The 16,269-nt window shown below is 41.6% G+C and overlaps 6 protein-coding genes and 1 long non-coding RNA gene across 10 annotated transcripts in view; 3 read left to right on the forward strand and 4 right to left on the reverse strand.

The window, feature by feature from the left end:
• Window positions 1-16,269, forward strand: part of LOC133849317 (mitochondrial import inner membrane translocase subunit Tim17-A-like) — a 32,002-nt gene that overhangs the window by 14,676 nt on the left and 1,057 nt on the right. The gene's annotated exons all lie outside the window — the stretch shown is intronic.
• LOC133849249 (TBC1 domain family member 20) lies at window positions 178-2,175 on the reverse strand. Its single transcript, XM_062285192.1, has 4 exons — window positions 1,915-2,175; window positions 1,059-1,843; window positions 617-726; window positions 178-557 (listed from the first exon to the last, which is right to left on the reverse strand). The coding sequence occupies exons 1-4, from the start codon at window positions 1,967-1,969 to the stop codon at window positions 359-361; spliced, it is 1,149 nt and encodes a 382-aa protein (XP_062141176.1). The 5' UTR covers window positions 1,970-2,175; the 3' UTR covers window positions 178-358.
• On the forward strand, window positions 4,568-5,404 carry LOC133849299 (heterochromatin protein 1). Its single transcript, XM_062285290.1, has 3 exons — window positions 4,568-4,688; window positions 4,744-4,860; window positions 4,922-5,404. The coding sequence occupies exons 1-3, from the start codon at window positions 4,587-4,589 to the stop codon at window positions 5,297-5,299; spliced, it is 597 nt and encodes a 198-aa protein (XP_062141274.1). The 5' UTR covers window positions 4,568-4,586; the 3' UTR covers window positions 5,300-5,404.
• Window positions 4,572-9,287, reverse strand: LOC133849177 (E3 ubiquitin-protein ligase TRIM45). Its single transcript, XM_062285089.1, has 7 exons — window positions 8,939-9,287; window positions 7,741-8,882; window positions 7,398-7,619; window positions 6,998-7,225; window positions 6,603-6,936; window positions 6,400-6,548; window positions 4,572-6,095 (listed from the first exon to the last, which is right to left on the reverse strand). Exons 1-7 carry the CDS (start codon window positions 9,024-9,026, stop codon window positions 5,478-5,480), a joined length of 2,781 nt encoding a protein of 926 aa, XP_062141073.1. The 5' UTR covers window positions 9,027-9,287; the 3' UTR covers window positions 4,572-5,477.
• Window positions 9,798-14,618, forward strand: LOC133849222 (sodium-coupled monocarboxylate transporter 2). Of its 4 annotated transcripts, XM_062285153.1 has the most exons (8): window positions 9,799-10,311; window positions 10,354-10,378; window positions 11,520-11,614; window positions 11,667-11,843; window positions 11,938-12,097; window positions 12,819-12,884; window positions 12,954-13,005; window positions 13,068-14,618. In XM_062285153.1, the coding sequence occupies exons 2-8, from the start codon at window positions 10,370-10,372 to the stop codon at window positions 14,318-14,320; spliced, it is 1,812 nt and encodes a 603-aa protein (XP_062141137.1). In that variant the 5' UTR covers window positions 9,799-10,311; window positions 10,354-10,369; the 3' UTR covers window positions 14,321-14,618. The 4 variants fall into 4 exon arrangements, with proteins under 4 accessions (XP_062141145.1, XP_062141137.1, XP_062141127.1 ...); XM_062285143.1 differs by having other exon boundaries at window positions 9,799-10,378; XM_062285161.1 differs by lacking the exons at window positions 11,520-11,614; window positions 11,667-11,843; window positions 11,938-12,097 and having other exon boundaries at window positions 9,798-10,378.
• LOC133849338 (uncharacterized) lies at window positions 9,866-10,912 on the reverse strand. The gene is made up of 2 exons (XR_009895360.1): window positions 10,733-10,912; window positions 9,866-10,653 (listed from the first exon to the last, which is right to left on the reverse strand). It is a non-coding gene; the product is annotated as an uncharacterized LOC133849338 (long non-coding RNA).
• LOC133849265 (metallophosphoesterase 1 homolog) lies at window positions 13,472-16,218 on the reverse strand. The gene is made up of 4 exons (XM_062285214.1): window positions 15,727-16,218; window positions 15,158-15,662; window positions 14,911-15,101; window positions 13,472-14,709 (listed from the first exon to the last, which is right to left on the reverse strand). Exons 1-3 carry the CDS (start codon window positions 16,143-16,145, stop codon window positions 14,925-14,927), a joined length of 1,101 nt encoding a protein of 366 aa, XP_062141198.1. The 5' UTR covers window positions 16,146-16,218; the 3' UTR covers window positions 13,472-14,709; window positions 14,911-14,924.

Consider the following 16,269-nt stretch of genomic DNA (forward strand, 5'->3'; position numbering starts at 1 on the left):
TATTAATATATTATCATAAATTCATTTGACGAACTTCATAAATATAGTATACATAGTACTTTATAGCTTACACATATAGTATGTATTATATAACCAGTGAATTTACTCAAAAAAGCTACATTCATTTTTACAATCCAAACACCTCTCATTTCTTGTCCCTATAATGTACATAATTTCTTATTTTTTTTTTTTGTGGGGGTTTTATGTCAATTTATACAAGCTTTTTAAAATGTGTGTGAAACATGAACGTGAACGAGCGTTAATAAAGGCAGATTTTGACCATACAGCCGATCTTCGGCTGATTAGGCATAGATCGGAATATAGTATAGTAGAGCGTGGGATGGAAGTAGCCGGTAACTCAGCTGATGCCAGCGGCCAAATACTGATTCTTGTAGTAATATGCACAAATGCCTACCACAATCGAAACAGCGGTTGTCATCATTACTGATTTCGTGGTCAACTTCTTCAACACCCATCGACTTAATGTGTAATCTGGTTTTGCTGATGTGGAACGCGGATAGCGACGACGTCGTTCCTCCAATTGTCGTTGCTCTTGCCTGTAAAATACAATACGAGATTAATTTGGAATTGGATTTGTAACATAGCTATCACATACTCTAATTTGATGAGTTCCTCAACCTTTTTCTCAATTACTGTCAAACTGTATTTGTCGTACAATTTACTCGATGTGCGCAACAAATCCTCGAACGGCAAATCATCTGGCAGCTGCAAAAATCAATTTATATTCATTATTATTTGTTTGATAAGGAGTTGTACTTTGTTTTTATGCTCGGCAGTTGCAGTTAAAAAAGGTAGTATAAATTGGTGTTAAATGCATAGAAGGGAGTGCTTTTGACTTATTTATAAATACATATGTATATAAAATAACTTGCTTCTATAATATTTAATAGTATAATATTTGTATGCTTGTGACTATTTAAATTGATACGACTAAAATATATTCTAATCTATAATTTCAGCTGCTTAGTATTTATTATATAAGATCTTATATATTCGTATTCGGGTATTTGATAGTCGGACCTCTCAATTTGTCTTACCTTTGATAAGAGACAATGCACCGACGCCATATCACAGTCCTCGCTCAAAATGGCCTGCGATCGATACAGCAGAATTGCGGCTGTCACAAAGATGGGCGTGTACATCGGCGAGGCGAGAAAATAATCATACAAACGCACCACAGCCTTGTATGAGTTCAAACTGTGTCCAAACCAGGTGAGATACCAGGGTAAGGCAAACAGTGTGCCAACTGTGGAACGTTGCAAGAACTGAAACAGTTCGGGCTGCTCAAAATGCACCACAGGCCAAATGAACATCAAGCGCCGTTGGGTGGCCTCCATTGTTTCTTGCATGCACTCGGAAAAGTGGGTGGTGGACAACTCCTCCATGATGGCGTAGGCAACTTCTTCGCCAGCGACGAGCAGAAATGTCACGGCCACATCGTGATAGCCCTGATAGTAGCGTAAGTTTGGATATTTTTGAATGACACGCAATATGAGCACCGTCAACTGATCCTGCAGCGCAATACGCTGTTCATAGGGAATTCCGGGGGGAAAACGTTTCAATGAACGATTCACATCGAGCACCACTTGATTGTATTCCGGATGTGATTGCAATTCAGCCAGAGTTGGTACACGCTCCAAGCTGTTGACATCGACGCCAGCCAACTGTGGCCACAAAACACGTCTGAGGTCATCGTTAACCAGCCCCAATTCGCTGAGCGCTTGTTTGCGCAATTCCTCAATTGGAATGCGATTTTCGGGATATTTGGCAATTAGTTCTTCAATCGCTTCTCGCTTAGTACGCTCATCCTGCGTCTCTGGTGCTGCAAGCAAGTGTAATTAACACTTAGTATATAAAAATATATAATTAATTTTTCAATTAAAGGAAACATACATTTCTCGAAACTTAGTGGGGGAAGATCGATTTTTATTTCGTCAACACTGGACATTGTGCTAACAAAAGCTCTTTGTTATTCTTTGTGCCGCAGTAAGTTAATTAACGTTGCATTTAACGCGAGTTTGTTTGTTCACATTTCACAAGTATATTTGACTAAAAACAACATATGTGCTGTCGAACATTATTATTATGATTACTAATTGATTGTAGGTGTAGAAACATCGATGACACACTATCAATGCAACGATGTTTTTTGTTTTTGTGACGACAGGAATACTTTGTGAAATATACGAGCAGATATACCAAAACACACCTGTAGCCCTGGTTACACTTTATGCGATATTTTTATATATTTGCAAATGAACGTGACGCTAAAGTTGCGAAGCTATATTGACGTACATCGATATTTCTACGTTCGTTATCGAAATTATCATGTAAAATGGGCACCTGGTTATACTTTATATCGAATATTGGTAAACATATTTTCAAATCATATTAAATCGTCTAAACCAATTTATATTGTTGATATCCTACAAATCTGATTCCCTTAAATATTATATTTTTTTATAAAGTGTAGTGACTTTAGGTACTTTTCAGTATTTATATATCAAGGCAGTTTACGGTGTAAACACAAATCGCGATAATTGTCATTGAAACGTTTACCAGCACTAATTGGTGTAGCATTTTTTGCATAGTTTATCGGAAAGAGCGCAAAGCTAGTTCGCAGCGGCATTACTCCAAAAACGCGCACTTTTTTCTCTAATTTGTTCAATATCGGTTTTGGGCAAGCAAGAACCAACAAGAATCTGTCTGTTTTATAAACATAATTGTGTTTGTGGTAAGTGTTGCATTACAGAAATGTGGATAATCGTCGTGTTTAAAATTTGCATGGAATATGCTTTCTGTTCTCGTTAATGTATGAATATACTCACATTCATACATACATACAGTGGTTCACAGCTTATTTCAACCACCACCAACCGACAACTTTGAATCAGTATACTGGCCAAACTAAAAGAGGTATTAACTTTATTTAAACGCAGGATTGTAGTTTAATGTTTTAAAATACAAAATATTTTTTCATTTATCCTCTAATTTTTTGTTTAGTATATAAAATTATTGAAAAACAAAAAAATGACAAAAAAAAGTACCACAGCTTATTTCAACCAGCTAAAAATAACTAAATATAAATATGTTAAACTGTGTATTTAGAATTTTGTATGACCTCCTTCTTGGTTAATAGCTCCTTCCAGACAGTTTGGAATAGATTCCACCAATTTTTTTGTGATATAGGGGCTAATTTTGTCCTATTCTTCCACTAAAGCCGTTTTAAGGTTAGATTTGTTGGAAATTGGCCTTTTTCCGATGTTCTGGTCCAAAATGGCCCAAAAATTTTTTACAACATTTATGTCAGATTACTGAGCTGATAGTTTCATGACATGACGACAGTTGCACATTAGCCAATCTTGCCCAATTCCTGCCTTAAGCCTAGGGTCATTGTCTTGGTAGAAGCGGAAATCATCCTTAATGCCCAGTTTATCTGCACTTTGGATCAAATTGAGATTCAGTACCTCTAGGTATTGAGTCTAGTCAATGGTCGCGTCAATAAAATTGAGTTTTCCGACTACGGCTGTGGACATACAGGCCCAAACCACGACGCTACCACCGTAATGCGTGACTGTAGGCTTTAAATTTATGTTTTGAAGCCCGGAATTTGGATTCTGACTGACATATGGAGCTCCAACCAAGCCAAAAATGTTGATTTTGGACTCGTCCACAAATATGATTAAGTTCCAAAAGTTTTTATCCTTTCCCACATGCTCCTTGACAAATTTCAAAGGAGCCTTTTGATTCGCGCGCCTTATAAACGGTTTCTTGCGCCTTGTACTGTCATTAAAGTTACTTTCCCGAAGTACTCTTGAATTGATTCTGGGTGGCACGCCTTACTCAATTCCTCCTCTATAACACTGGCAAATTTTGGTGGCGAAAATTTTGGATTTTCCAGATTTTCCGGACAATATAACACGCGTCGGTCTCATTAAAAAATGCATTGGGTACATTTTTGCCCTTCTCATGCACTATACTTTCGCGAAAAAAACAATGAAATGATTCTTTGCACAGTCGAAACACTCAGATGCAGCAATTCATAAATTTTTGGACGGGAAAATCCATTCTTTAAAGGAGCTATGACGTCATTTTCCTTCTCAATTGTGGTTCACGGACCCATTTTGTAAAATACGCGTGTATTTCGAGATCTAAAGCTTAAAATGTCGAAAATCCAACTTCTATGTATTGAAAATACTATATACAAAGCAATAGATCCATAAAGACCAGTTATTTTCCTAGGAAACTGATCTTTGCACAGCTGCAAAGTTGCTGGTTGAAATAAGCTGTGGTACTTTTTTTTGTCATTTTTTTGTTTTTCAATAATTTTATATACTAAACAAAAAATTAGAGGATAAATGAAAAAATATCTTGTATTTTAAAACATTAAACTACAATCCTGCGTTTAAATAAAGTTAATACCTCTTTTAGTTTGGCCAGTATACTGATTCAAAGTTGTCGGTTGGTGGTGGTTGAAATAAGCTGTGAACCACTGTACATGCAAAAATATTTGTAAACCTGCGCGACTTTTTTTTTTGTGTGCAGGTCTCTAAATTTTAAGTAAAATGTCTAAAAAGGGAGATCCGCAATCCTCTGGTGGTGAAGAGGAGGAAGAGGAGGAGTATGCCGTGGAGAAGATTCTCGACCGTCGTGTGCGCAAAGGAAAGGTTCGTATTACACAAAATTAATATGTTTATACGAATTAATTTTATTCCGCTTAAGGTTGAGTATTACCTCAAGTGGAAGGGTTATGCTGAAACAGAAAACACTTGGGAGCCCGAGGGCAATCTCGACTGCCAAGATTTAATACAACAATACGAATTGTCACGCAAGGATGAGGTGAGTTCAGACGTTTTTTTTTCTTATATGCTGCATTAGCGTAATGTATAATTATTGACAGGCTAATGCAACGGCTAAAAAAGATCGTCCCGGTAGTACTGCCGAGAATAAGGATGCCTCGAGCTCATCCACTCCCAGCACCACCAATAACAGCAGCAACAACAAGCGCAAATCCGAGGAACCCCCAGGTCCAGCTAGCAAAACCAAGCGTGCCGAAGTATTAGTACCAGCTGGCGGCACTGGCTTCGATCGTGGCCTCAAGGCTGAAAAGATATTAGGCGCATCCGATAATGATGGGCGTCTCACATTCCTCATTCAATTCAAGGGCGTGGATCAAGCGGAAATGGTGCCATCGACAGTGGCGAATGTAAAGATCCCACAAATGGTCATTCGCTTCTACGAGGAGCGTCTTTCGTGGTACTCGGACAACGAGGATTGAAGTAACATGACAGCATCTCCAGCATCCCATTTTGAAGTCCGCTTACATATTATTCTCTAAGTTTCACACAACATACAACAAAAAAATAAACCATGTTGAAATAAACTGCATGTCTTGAAGTATACCCTACACGCTTTCGACGTCCCTGTCTGTTCATCACATGTTGACAATATGCTGCTTACGAGTTCAGCAGCTTGTTAGCCACATTACATTCGGAGTTTTCCAGCACATTGCCGCAACAGGACCAATGCCTCCGCCCAGGATGTCCGGCATGTCCATGGCCACAGCCACTGTAGCCTGGCATGCGTCCTTCACATGAACACTTCACACTCTTGTTCCCTTTGCCAGAACAGAAAGCGCAGCAGTGATAGATACCGGTGTGTGGACGCACTTGCCGACAATTGAAGGTGTATGGACTGCCCTTGATCTGACGATCGTTGATGCTGACAGTTAGCATGAGGGTACCCTGCGTGTCCGGAGTGAAGGCAATGCTGTAGGTGCCGTCGCGATGATCGGCCACATCGATGGGCAGAAACTTGGCATTCAACTCCTTGTACTTGATCATACAATTGATCTCCAGGCCACCGTGACACAAGGCAACCCCATCGCGATCCCTGGAGAGCAGCATTAGCTGCACTGTTCTGTGCAGTCGCAGCTGCGAGAAGCCCTCCCATTGCAGCGTGCAGAGCGTTGGCTCCACCGTCTGCATGGTGATGATGCCGTAGAGCGGTATGTCGTTCTGATCCTTGGTGGCGGGCGCTCGAATCTTTGCCAGAAAATGCAGCGAATCCGAGATCTGCAAAGTGCGATCCAAGTGAAATATATAATTTATTTAAGGTTCTGAGTCAAATGGGAACTTAGAACTAATATTTCTATAGGTTACTATTTAACAATATCACTTTTTATATTCTATGATAATTGGAACTGTATCATATATTTACTATATCTGCATATAATTACAGGATCTCACTCTGTCAAAGCAATTTTTCTTTAAAAAATATTGTTTTAACAAAGTTAAAGCCTTTCCCTAGGCTATAAATTTGTTGGTTTCAATAACTTTTGCTATAACACTTATCTATAAAATTATGATAGATTCTTACCTTAGGATCAACTGGCGGCTTGAACTGCTGGCAATACTCGAAGCGTCGGAGCAGAATGCGAGCAAAGCTCAATATTTCGACCTCGGCACCAATATCGCACAGTTCCTGGCTAAAGCGTATGGCATCCAGAGCTTGCTGCGTGCGTTTCTCTAAAGGATTAAGGCATTAATAATAAAGAATTGTGAATAAGATTTGATGCTTACCAAGCTCTAGCTGTTGATTGAGTATCAACTCAATCTTGGACTCTCGGGCACGACTAATTTGCTGGAGCAGCGTGTTGCGATGCGACTGCAGTGCCTCAAAGTAACTATTCATGTAGCTCTCCACCTGCGCCTGGATGTCATCACATCGGGCATTTATGCCGCGTGCAATCTCGTTGAGTCGCTCAATCGAATGCTCCGCATATTGACAGAGTGGACGCGTCTGTTCCGTTGCCTCACGCAGCTGTTTGGCCACCTGCAGCTGCACTGCTGCCTTGGCAACCGTCTCGTGGCGATGATTGCGATGCTGCAGCACCAGACAATCCGAACAGGCCAGCTAAGAAACATTCTATGAGGATGAGAAGGATCGCTGCCTAGTGGGCGGAAGATTGTCTCACCTGCTGGCAGGGCACACAGAAGGCCTTCAGCTCGAAGCCATGGAGTCCGCACTTCAACAGCAAATGACTGCTGTCTCCCAATCCCAACTGCTGTTGTTTCTGCTTGCGTGCGCGTCGCAGCTCCATAATGTTCCTCAGATGGTGATTGGCTGTGCTGCGCTGCCTTTCGTGCGCCTCCTTGCACAGCGAGCACAGATTCAGGGTGCAGCTGATGCAGTGATAGGTGGCCTAGAAAGCAACACAGTTGATTACTTTATATTAGAGAAATACATATCTCACTGAGCGGCCTTAATCTAAGGTATCTCAGGACTCGTATACAATTATTTTTCCCATTTTTTTGTTAAAAGAATGTTTGCCGTTAGATGACCTCACTTAATGATAATGAGACTTGCAGACTCACGCTAATTTCATCGCTGCAGAGCGAGCACCACACACGCGAGATGACATCGTCGCCAGCTTGCAGACGCAGTGCCTCAATGCGTCGCACCAGCATAAAGTTCTGCGGCAATTGACGCACTCCACCCACTGCTGGAAGCTCCGTGACATATTGACAAATGTGACAGCCTATGCAGCGCATGTTGTCCGCTTCGCTGGCAAAGCTTGCAGAGTTCTTGGCATCGACCTTGGTGTGAAGAAACAACATTATCAAAATATAACAAGTATACATAATCATAATTTGTGAAGTACATGGTAATGGTGAACTTTTAATTAATTAATATTTATCCAATTCTTTTGCAACTTACCCGTGACACCATGCGATCCATGGACTTTTTGCTGCGCAGACTGAAGCTGGCGCCGCGCTGCCGGGCCGGCGAAACCGTTGCGAGTTCAGGCGTCGAGGAGCGCATACTGTAGTTGGAGCGATCCTCCCAGTGGACCTCTTCGCGGAGTTGCTCACTCGCCAGGCACTGCAGGCAGAATGAGTGTAGACAATGCAGCGTACGCGGATCGGTGTAGACATCCATGCAGATGGCGCACTTGAGATCCTCGGGATAAGTAATGCTCACACAGCTGTTGGCATCGTTGCGTAGCTGAAAGCTATTCGAGGGCGATACCATGGGCGAGCCAGCAGGTGAGGGCGAGCAGCTGGTTCTGGAGGCCAAGGAATTGAGTGTATCCGACGGTTCCATGCCGGGCAAAAGTAGTGTGCTAATCTCCGGTTGAACGCCACTATCCGGCGTAGGTGGCGAGATGCGAAGCTCCGGCGAAGCCTTTAAACTGAGCACACGTTTGGGTTTGGCCAGCAGCGGTGACTTTAGTGCTGGAGGAGGCGGTGGTGGTGGTGGAGGTGCCACTGTAATGTCACTGGCGCTGCTGCTTTGCACTGAGACGGAGGAGGCGCCGCTTAGCACATTATCCAGCAGCGATTCGGGTGACGTAGAGCTGCCGCCCGTCAAGCTGCCGCCCGTCAAGCTGCCGCTGCTTGGCTCACTGTTGCTGTCCGTGGTGGTCGGAATGACCTTCGCCTCGGGCAAGCCAAGAGTGCGCGAACGTCGGATGCAGTGGCTCAGCTCGTAGACGGGCAAACGTGGCACCATTTGAGCTTCGCCCACGGCAGACATGCCAAGCTTAGGCGCTATGGTAAAACTGAAGAGCTGAGGCGCCGACTTGCGACGTAGAGCATCCGTAGTGCCTTCAATTTGGACGGTTTGTTGTTGCAGTCGAATTTTGCTTGTGCTCAATTTGAGCTGCATTTTCCCAGCTGGCGATGTTGCAGCCTTGATTGCCATTGGAGCTGCGACAGCGTACTGGGATTGCACTTTTGCTGGCTGTATACGCTCATAGTCAATGTGATTGGGAGACGTCTTGGGACCGCGCTTAAAGGTGAGTTTCGTTTGCCGAGTTGGTGTTTTCTCGCTCGCTTTATTCATTACACGAGATTTTACTAGGGATAGGGAGCTAAAGTCGTAGACATTATGCAACCAAATTATGTTCTCTTACCTGTGAGTTGAGCGTACGAAGTACCATGTACCAAGTGCAAATCCACTTCGACAGCTGCGCGTTTCGTTGCCAACTGTTCATTCATCATGAAAGAAATGGCTGGAGCAGGTAACGTGTCGTATGCTTAATCTAATTACTCGGAATACTCAATACGATATGTAAATGCATGCGGTAAAGTGCTTGTTACAACTGTGACAAGTCTCTTTGACATGGCCAGTTGTATTTGGCACCCTTTCCACAGCGGAATGGAATTGTTAGGTCAGTTTATTGCGCCTGCAGTACGATTGGTAATATAGTTATTTCTAAACTTGTCAACAAGTGTCGCGGAAAATATATTTTTGCTAGGCAATTGCAGTTATGTGTCATATGGGAACCTTTAAAATAGTTTTATACCTCAAATACGTTACAAGTTGCGATAAGTTTTTGAATTTCAATTCGCTTTGCATTCCTTATCGATTTCGATTATTGAATTCGACTGTTATGACCTAACAATACGAGGCTTTTATTTCGAACCTAAATTCAAGCGTTTGGCATATTGCTCTTAAATGCAATACAATTGCATAAGTATTATTTGATATTATTAGCTATTAGTTTAAATGCGTCCATTTATAACGGAAGGCAATCTTCTTTGTTATCTAAAATTCTCAAACGTCGATCAGACACACACACGCTCACTTCTCATTGGTGTTGTGTTTGTAAACATGTCGAAGCTTTTACGCAAAATTAAAACCGTTGCTGCTGCTCGCTCTTGTGCGCTCACTCACACTCTCACTCTCTTCCTACGCGGGAGAGTGAGCTTTCGCCTTGGTGGTCGTGGCCGGCCCCCCACTCAGACCCAACGCAGGCGCTCGAGTGGAGGAAGCCCTCAGTGCATTTTGGCATCGGGCAGCGTGCGTACGTTGTTAACGGTTGTTTTTGCTTCGCACATCATCACATCTCGCTTGCTTCGTTCGTGCGCCGTGTGGGTGACGCGTGTATTTAGCTTTTTGAGAATCGGTCAACAGGCAAACAACAACAAGAGACAGACGTAGACACAGAACTTGTGGCCAGCAACGTGAACAACTTTCTATTTTGTGTCTTTATGTTTTGTTTTCGCTTTCGTTTTGAGTTTTGTTTTTGGCTGCATTTTCGAGTGCGGTAACATTTGCAATTTCGAACTACGCGTGCAAATTGCAAATACACAATACATTGTAAGGCCTCTTCTCATCTTATTTAATCGGTCAGTGTCAGTAACGCGTCGCTAGATAATTACAACAAGAGCAACAGCTAGCGTGTAAACAACATTACAAAACAAATTTTCCATTGGAACTTAACTTTTAGCACTGTTCGCTTTCATCTTCATTTTCGCATTTGACGCGTTTTTGGCGGCGTTTCTTTTTCTCTCTGCGCCGTATTTCGCTTTCGAGTGGCATTTACGAATAAATAATCAGCATGGAAGTGGTAAGCATGACTAACTAGCCGGTATTCCAAATATACATATGAACATACGTACATATATAAGTTCATACATAGATCTGCCTCAAAAATTATGCAAAGTTCTTACGTAGTATCAGCTCCAAAGTTCAGTTCAGTCGTGATAAAGCTTGGTTGTCCATTGCGCAAAAGGTTAAAGTCCCTCCGATTTTTATTCTGATTTTGTTTCTGCCCTCTGTCCGCCCTATCTAACTAAATACTATATGATATGTATACTAACGTGTCGTTGAATTGTTCTCAGTCTGGTTTATCAAATAAAAAAAACAACAAAAATTTAGTTCATTCACATGATAAGTTCTCGTCACTAACTCACTGGATTACCTGGTATTACTATCGGCCATTCAACGTGTATTTATTGATACTTTCAAACAAAATTGCGATTTGAAAGTGCTGGGAATTTTAGACTTTGGCCTTTTCTAATTTTACAACAATTAAAATTTTATTTCCACATAAATAAACTTTCTGTAAGATAAGCATAACATATTTCTAAAACAAAGTGAACGATTTACTATATTCGACTTTGAAATACTGCCACTTGTTTGTTAATAATACAATCAAAATTATAATAATCTTAATAATACTTGTAAAATACCAATTACAATAAAATGGATGTAAATTCTGAATAAAAAACTCTCAAATTCTAATTCAAATTGGTCATATTTAAATAAAATATGTAGAATTTTGAAATTAAATTAAATTCATGAAATCTTTTTATACTTACAAATTTCAATTTGTAATACTTTTTTAAGCAGTAATAATTTTCTAATTCTTTTTTGAGTTCTTCAAAATTGTAAGCCAATTATTTTTAAGCGACCTTATTTATTTCATTCATTGTTCATTTTGGCATTAAGTCAATATACACTTCTAAGATCTAAGTGTCGGGTACAAACAATAACAGCGCCTTTTATAACGAGTCAACTTCATATATAAAATAAAACTGGAACAGATTTTGCTGATATGAAAATACCTTTACTACTCCGCATTCATCATACTGGCTATAGCTAATTTATACAAGTCATTCGACGCCTCCTCAGAGATAAACAAGTTTATTTCTTATCTATACATGTTTATAAATACGAACATATATTAAATAAATGGTTTATTACAGGCGGAAAGCTACAGATTTGGTAGCGTCGACTACATTGTATTTCTGGGCATGATTGTCCTGTCTACGGGTACAGGCATTTACTTTGGCTGCATCAAGTAAGAGCAGTAAACCTTTTCTATAACAAAACATTAATGAAATACTTAACAGAAAGAGCAAAAAATCCATTGACGATGTAGAACCAACGTTACCCACCACAACTAGCACTACAACCACAAGCAGCATGGAGACTCGAAAACATGACTTTGGTTCAGAAAAGATGAGCGAATATTTGTTGGGATCGCGACAACTAAAAGTATTTCCAGTTGCCATGAGTCTGATAGCCAGGTGACAATAAAAACTCATATACTATTCGTAGTATTATATCACTGTCATAATACCAAACTTATCTCACTGTCGGGGGTTTATTATCTACACACAGCTATGTATCGGGCGTTACAATACTGGGCACTACATCCGAGATATACAATTTTGGCACACAATACTGGTTTATAGCGATTGCCATCATACTGCAGGGAATTGCCGTCTCATACATCTACATTCCCGTATTTGCAACTCTTCAAGTCGGCTCGTCATATGAGGTACGTCTCGAATTCGCTCATAAACCTAATGACCCCTTACTGAGTATGAAACAAATGTGGAACATATACGCTACGATAATGGGTTGTTGAAGGAAATCAAAATAAATGATAAGAGGCCCGCCGTTGAATGGTATTCAATTAAATTATAGTACGTACTTAATAGCGTATAAAGCCGGGCATGATTTACCTGTACTTCAAATTATGATTTATTGAGTTTATCATTTACAATCGTAGTTTAAAAATATTTAACGATCTAAGATTTTAAGTTATAGCCAAGTCTTGAGAGTATTTTCATAGAAAACAAAGATTCAAAGATCAATTTTTTTTTGTTTATCACGATTGGAATTTTCATTAGCTTACGATTCGTCATTGCACTGGAAACAGAAGCGGTGCCAATTGTAGCAAACATTTTAATTAAGCAAAGACATCACAAAGACTCATTCAATATTGGACTTTGGTCGACAATAAATGTCTGTATACAGCTCGTAGAATTTTTGCCATGATTAATAATGTAAATTAGATTCGCACTTGACAGTTGTTGTCCAGGCAATAAATTGGCATACTACATTTTGTGTAATCGTCAAAGTCGAGTTTATTTGATGTATTGCTACTTAGTAAAAGGTTAAGAGCAGTTGATTTAATTGTAGCGGATATTTTCAAAGAGGATTGTTTTTCAATAAGTTACTTAATTGATTCGTATTCTTTTTTTTTGCGTTTGCAGTATCTGGAAATGCGTTTCCATTCGGTTATACGCAGCATCGCTTCCTTTATGTTCATTCTAGATGAGGTGAGTTAATGGTGAAGATGTGCTCCTCATATTTAATTCATAATTATTATTTTATTTATTCTTTTTCAGATACTCTTTCTGCCTTTTGTGGTTTATGTGCCGGCCATAGCTCTTAACCAAGGTAACTGAGCTTAAGCCATTTACTCGTAAAGTATCTCAATTGACTCTCTTTGCGTTTTCTAGTCTCTGGCATCAATTTGCATGTGATATCGGCGGTGATTGTGATCGTGTGTGTCTTCTACACCTTTGTGGGCGGTATTAAAGCGGTGGTGCACACGGATGCCTGGCAGACGCTGGTAATGTTCCTTTCTGTGCTGGCTGTGGCCGCCTTGGGCACCTATTATGCCAACGGCTGGGACAAACTGTTCGGTGATGCTGCCAAGGGCGGTCGTTTGATATTCTCGAACACGGATCCTTCGCCCTATGTGCGACACACCGTGTGGAGCGTGCTCATTGGCGGATTCTCATACTGGACGTCGTTCAATGCCGTCAATCAGACAATGGTGCAGCGTTACATGTCGCTGCCATCGCTAAAGCAGGCGCGTGCATCGATGGCCATATTTACGATTGGTGTGGCTGCCTTTGTCTCCGTTTGCTGCTATGTGGGATTGCTGATCTTTGAGATGTATCAGGATTGTGACCCATTGAGCGCGGGCCTCATCACTCACGACGATCAGCTGTTGCCACTGTATGTGGTGCAGAGTGTGGGGCATATTCCTGGCATCGCTGGTCTCTTTATTGCGGGCATCTTTGGCGCCGCGTTGAGCTCATTATCCGTGGTGCTGAACTCCACATCGCTGGTCATTCTGGAGGATATTGTGCGCGGCTGCTTCAAGATGCGGCCGAGCGAGCGCGCCTCCACGGTGCTTGTGAAAACGTCCATCATTGTGCTGGGCGTGGTGGCGCTCTCGCTGGTCCTGGTGCTCGAGCAGTTGAGCGGCATTCTGAGCATCTGCACCTCCATGACGGCCATTGCTGCGGGCACCACGTTTGGTCTGTTTACGCTGGGTATGCTGGTGCCATGGGCCAACAATATCGGGACAGCAGTAGGGGGTATTGCTGGCGCTTTGCTGGCGGGCTGGATATCATTTGGCACACAAATTACCATAGCAGCGGGTGGACTTAATTCGCAGAAGTTGCCAGTGTCCGTGGAGAGCTGTGCAGCGAATGTCACATTGCCCGACAGCGTTTGGGTGGATGAGGAGCAAGTGTTTCCATTGTATCGACTATCATATCATTGGATCAATCCCATTGGTGTTGCTACGGTTATTGTGGTTGGTGCCATTGTCTCGCTGTTCACAAAACCCACAGAGCTGAAATCACTGGATCCCGATTTGATATCGCCAGTGTTGCACAGATGTTTGCCAAAGGAATGCTTCGTGGGACGCAATCATCATGCGCAGGCGCAAACGAACCTGCTGAATGGTCAATCATAGACAATACGCCTCACTTCCACACAAAAAAGAAGAGCAAGTAGTTAGCCAAAATATTATATTCCTATTATCGAGTGTAGTTGTAAGTGTAGTTGTATCTTAATTTATCTTTAGTCTAGTAGTACAAATTGCAGTTTGATTTTGCAAGAACAAAAAATGGGCGCGCACATTGTAACAAGGTACAGGAATCTATGAATCTGCATATCCTTTTTTTTGTTTAGTTTCACATTCATAATGTATGTACATCATGTTTATATTTAGTTTTGAATCCTAATTTGTCTTTCCTTTGCATCCAGTTCAACCATTTGTATAATTTCTTTGGCATTTTTGTTTTGTTTGTCGGCAGACTCCCGATGTGTGTATATTCCGTGTGGACTTAGCAAGCATTATGTCTGTGATAAAAGTATTCATAAATATACATACATATTTCTATGTACTATATATCAGCAAATGGCTGTTGCGTTTGTTAATTGATATGCCCCAAAAATGTGATAAATGTTTTTATGAGTGTGAGCAATCCTAGCATTATGCTACCTAAAATGTTAGCCCCTAATTTGGCCGTGAATCACAAAAATACTTTGAATACTTCGTACTCATATAATTACACTTAGTGGTGCTTCTTCTCCGCTACCGTCGCTGGACGTCGTCGCACTAAATACTTTCGCAGCTGGAATGCAATTAACACTAGGCAGGCAACTGCAGCACTCACATAGCTATTAAAGACAAACTGCTGTGGCAACATTTTGCACTTGAATACCGCATAATCATCCGGCGTAATGGTGGCCTACGAAAAATGTGCAATTAATATCAAGTCTAATAAAAGTGATTCCGTTTGCTTACCAGCATGAAACTGGGATTGACATTGTTGCGCCAGCTAAACGATGCTACCGTGTACTCATCGATGCCCAACCGATTGATGTTATGGCAATAATAATGAGAATGCCCGGCGAACGCCAGACGTGGCTTCAGAAGCTCGCCCAGCATATCGGTGGCATCTTTGGATAGCACATGATAGCGTTCGCGGAATGTTTCAATGTGGGGTGCATCGTGTTCTCGACAAACCCGGTCCGATATGCGATAAGTGGGAAAGTGTTGCATGACTATGGGCTGACTGTAAGGATGACGACGAGTCCGTGCACATTCCGCCTCATGAGGATGTTGCATGCAGTGCAGTGTTCTTGATATATTCTTGAGAGCGGACTCCGCTTCCGCGCAGAACAAACACCCATCGCCCTCCATGGCCATGGAGTTGACAACCACAAAATGTATTTGTTTGATAGTGTAAAGATGAACCTTGGAATAGTTTAGGTAGTTCTCGAAACGCGACATGAAAAACGGATGCATTCTAAAAGAGAGAGAAATGAACACATTACATTTGTAAATAACACAGAGATTCCAGGCTAACTCACTTGTAGTGGAAGCCAACGTCGTGATTGCCCACCACACTGATAAGCGGTATGCCAGCGGGCAGATTAAACATCTGCAGATAACGCCAAACGTACTCCTGGAATTGCTTATCACTGACCATGTCACCCTCGTCAAATAGATCGCCCAGCACGAAGACCACATCGGGCTGGAGCAAACGAGACGCTGCCTGGAAAGAACGTGTCATGTGCCACTCACGATACAGCTTATCCAACCAGTGTCCGCGATGTGGTCCCAACAAATGCGGATCGGCAATAATCATAGCCCTTAACGGATCGTCCACATATTTTTTGCGTCGTATCTCGGGCCATTTGCACTTTTGTAATACCACAAAGTCGGCAACGTATTCGCAAAAGATCAACGCACACAATAAGATTACAAAACAGGCATAAAGCCAACGCATTTTGCAAAAACAATAATAGTAATAAGAATTCCACTTGCCGGCGAGTTAGCGAATGCAGCAGAAACGCAAACAAAAGATTACAGGGCTGGCAAACGATATCGATAGGCCAGGGCACGAATAGCGA

This window comes from Drosophila sulfurigaster, chromosome 2L, assembly GCF_023558435.1.
Source record: "Drosophila sulfurigaster albostrigata strain 15112-1811.04 chromosome 2L, ASM2355843v2, whole genome shotgun sequence".
In the NCBI taxonomy this organism is placed as follows: domain Eukaryota; kingdom Metazoa; phylum Arthropoda; class Insecta; order Diptera; family Drosophilidae; genus Drosophila; species Drosophila sulfurigaster.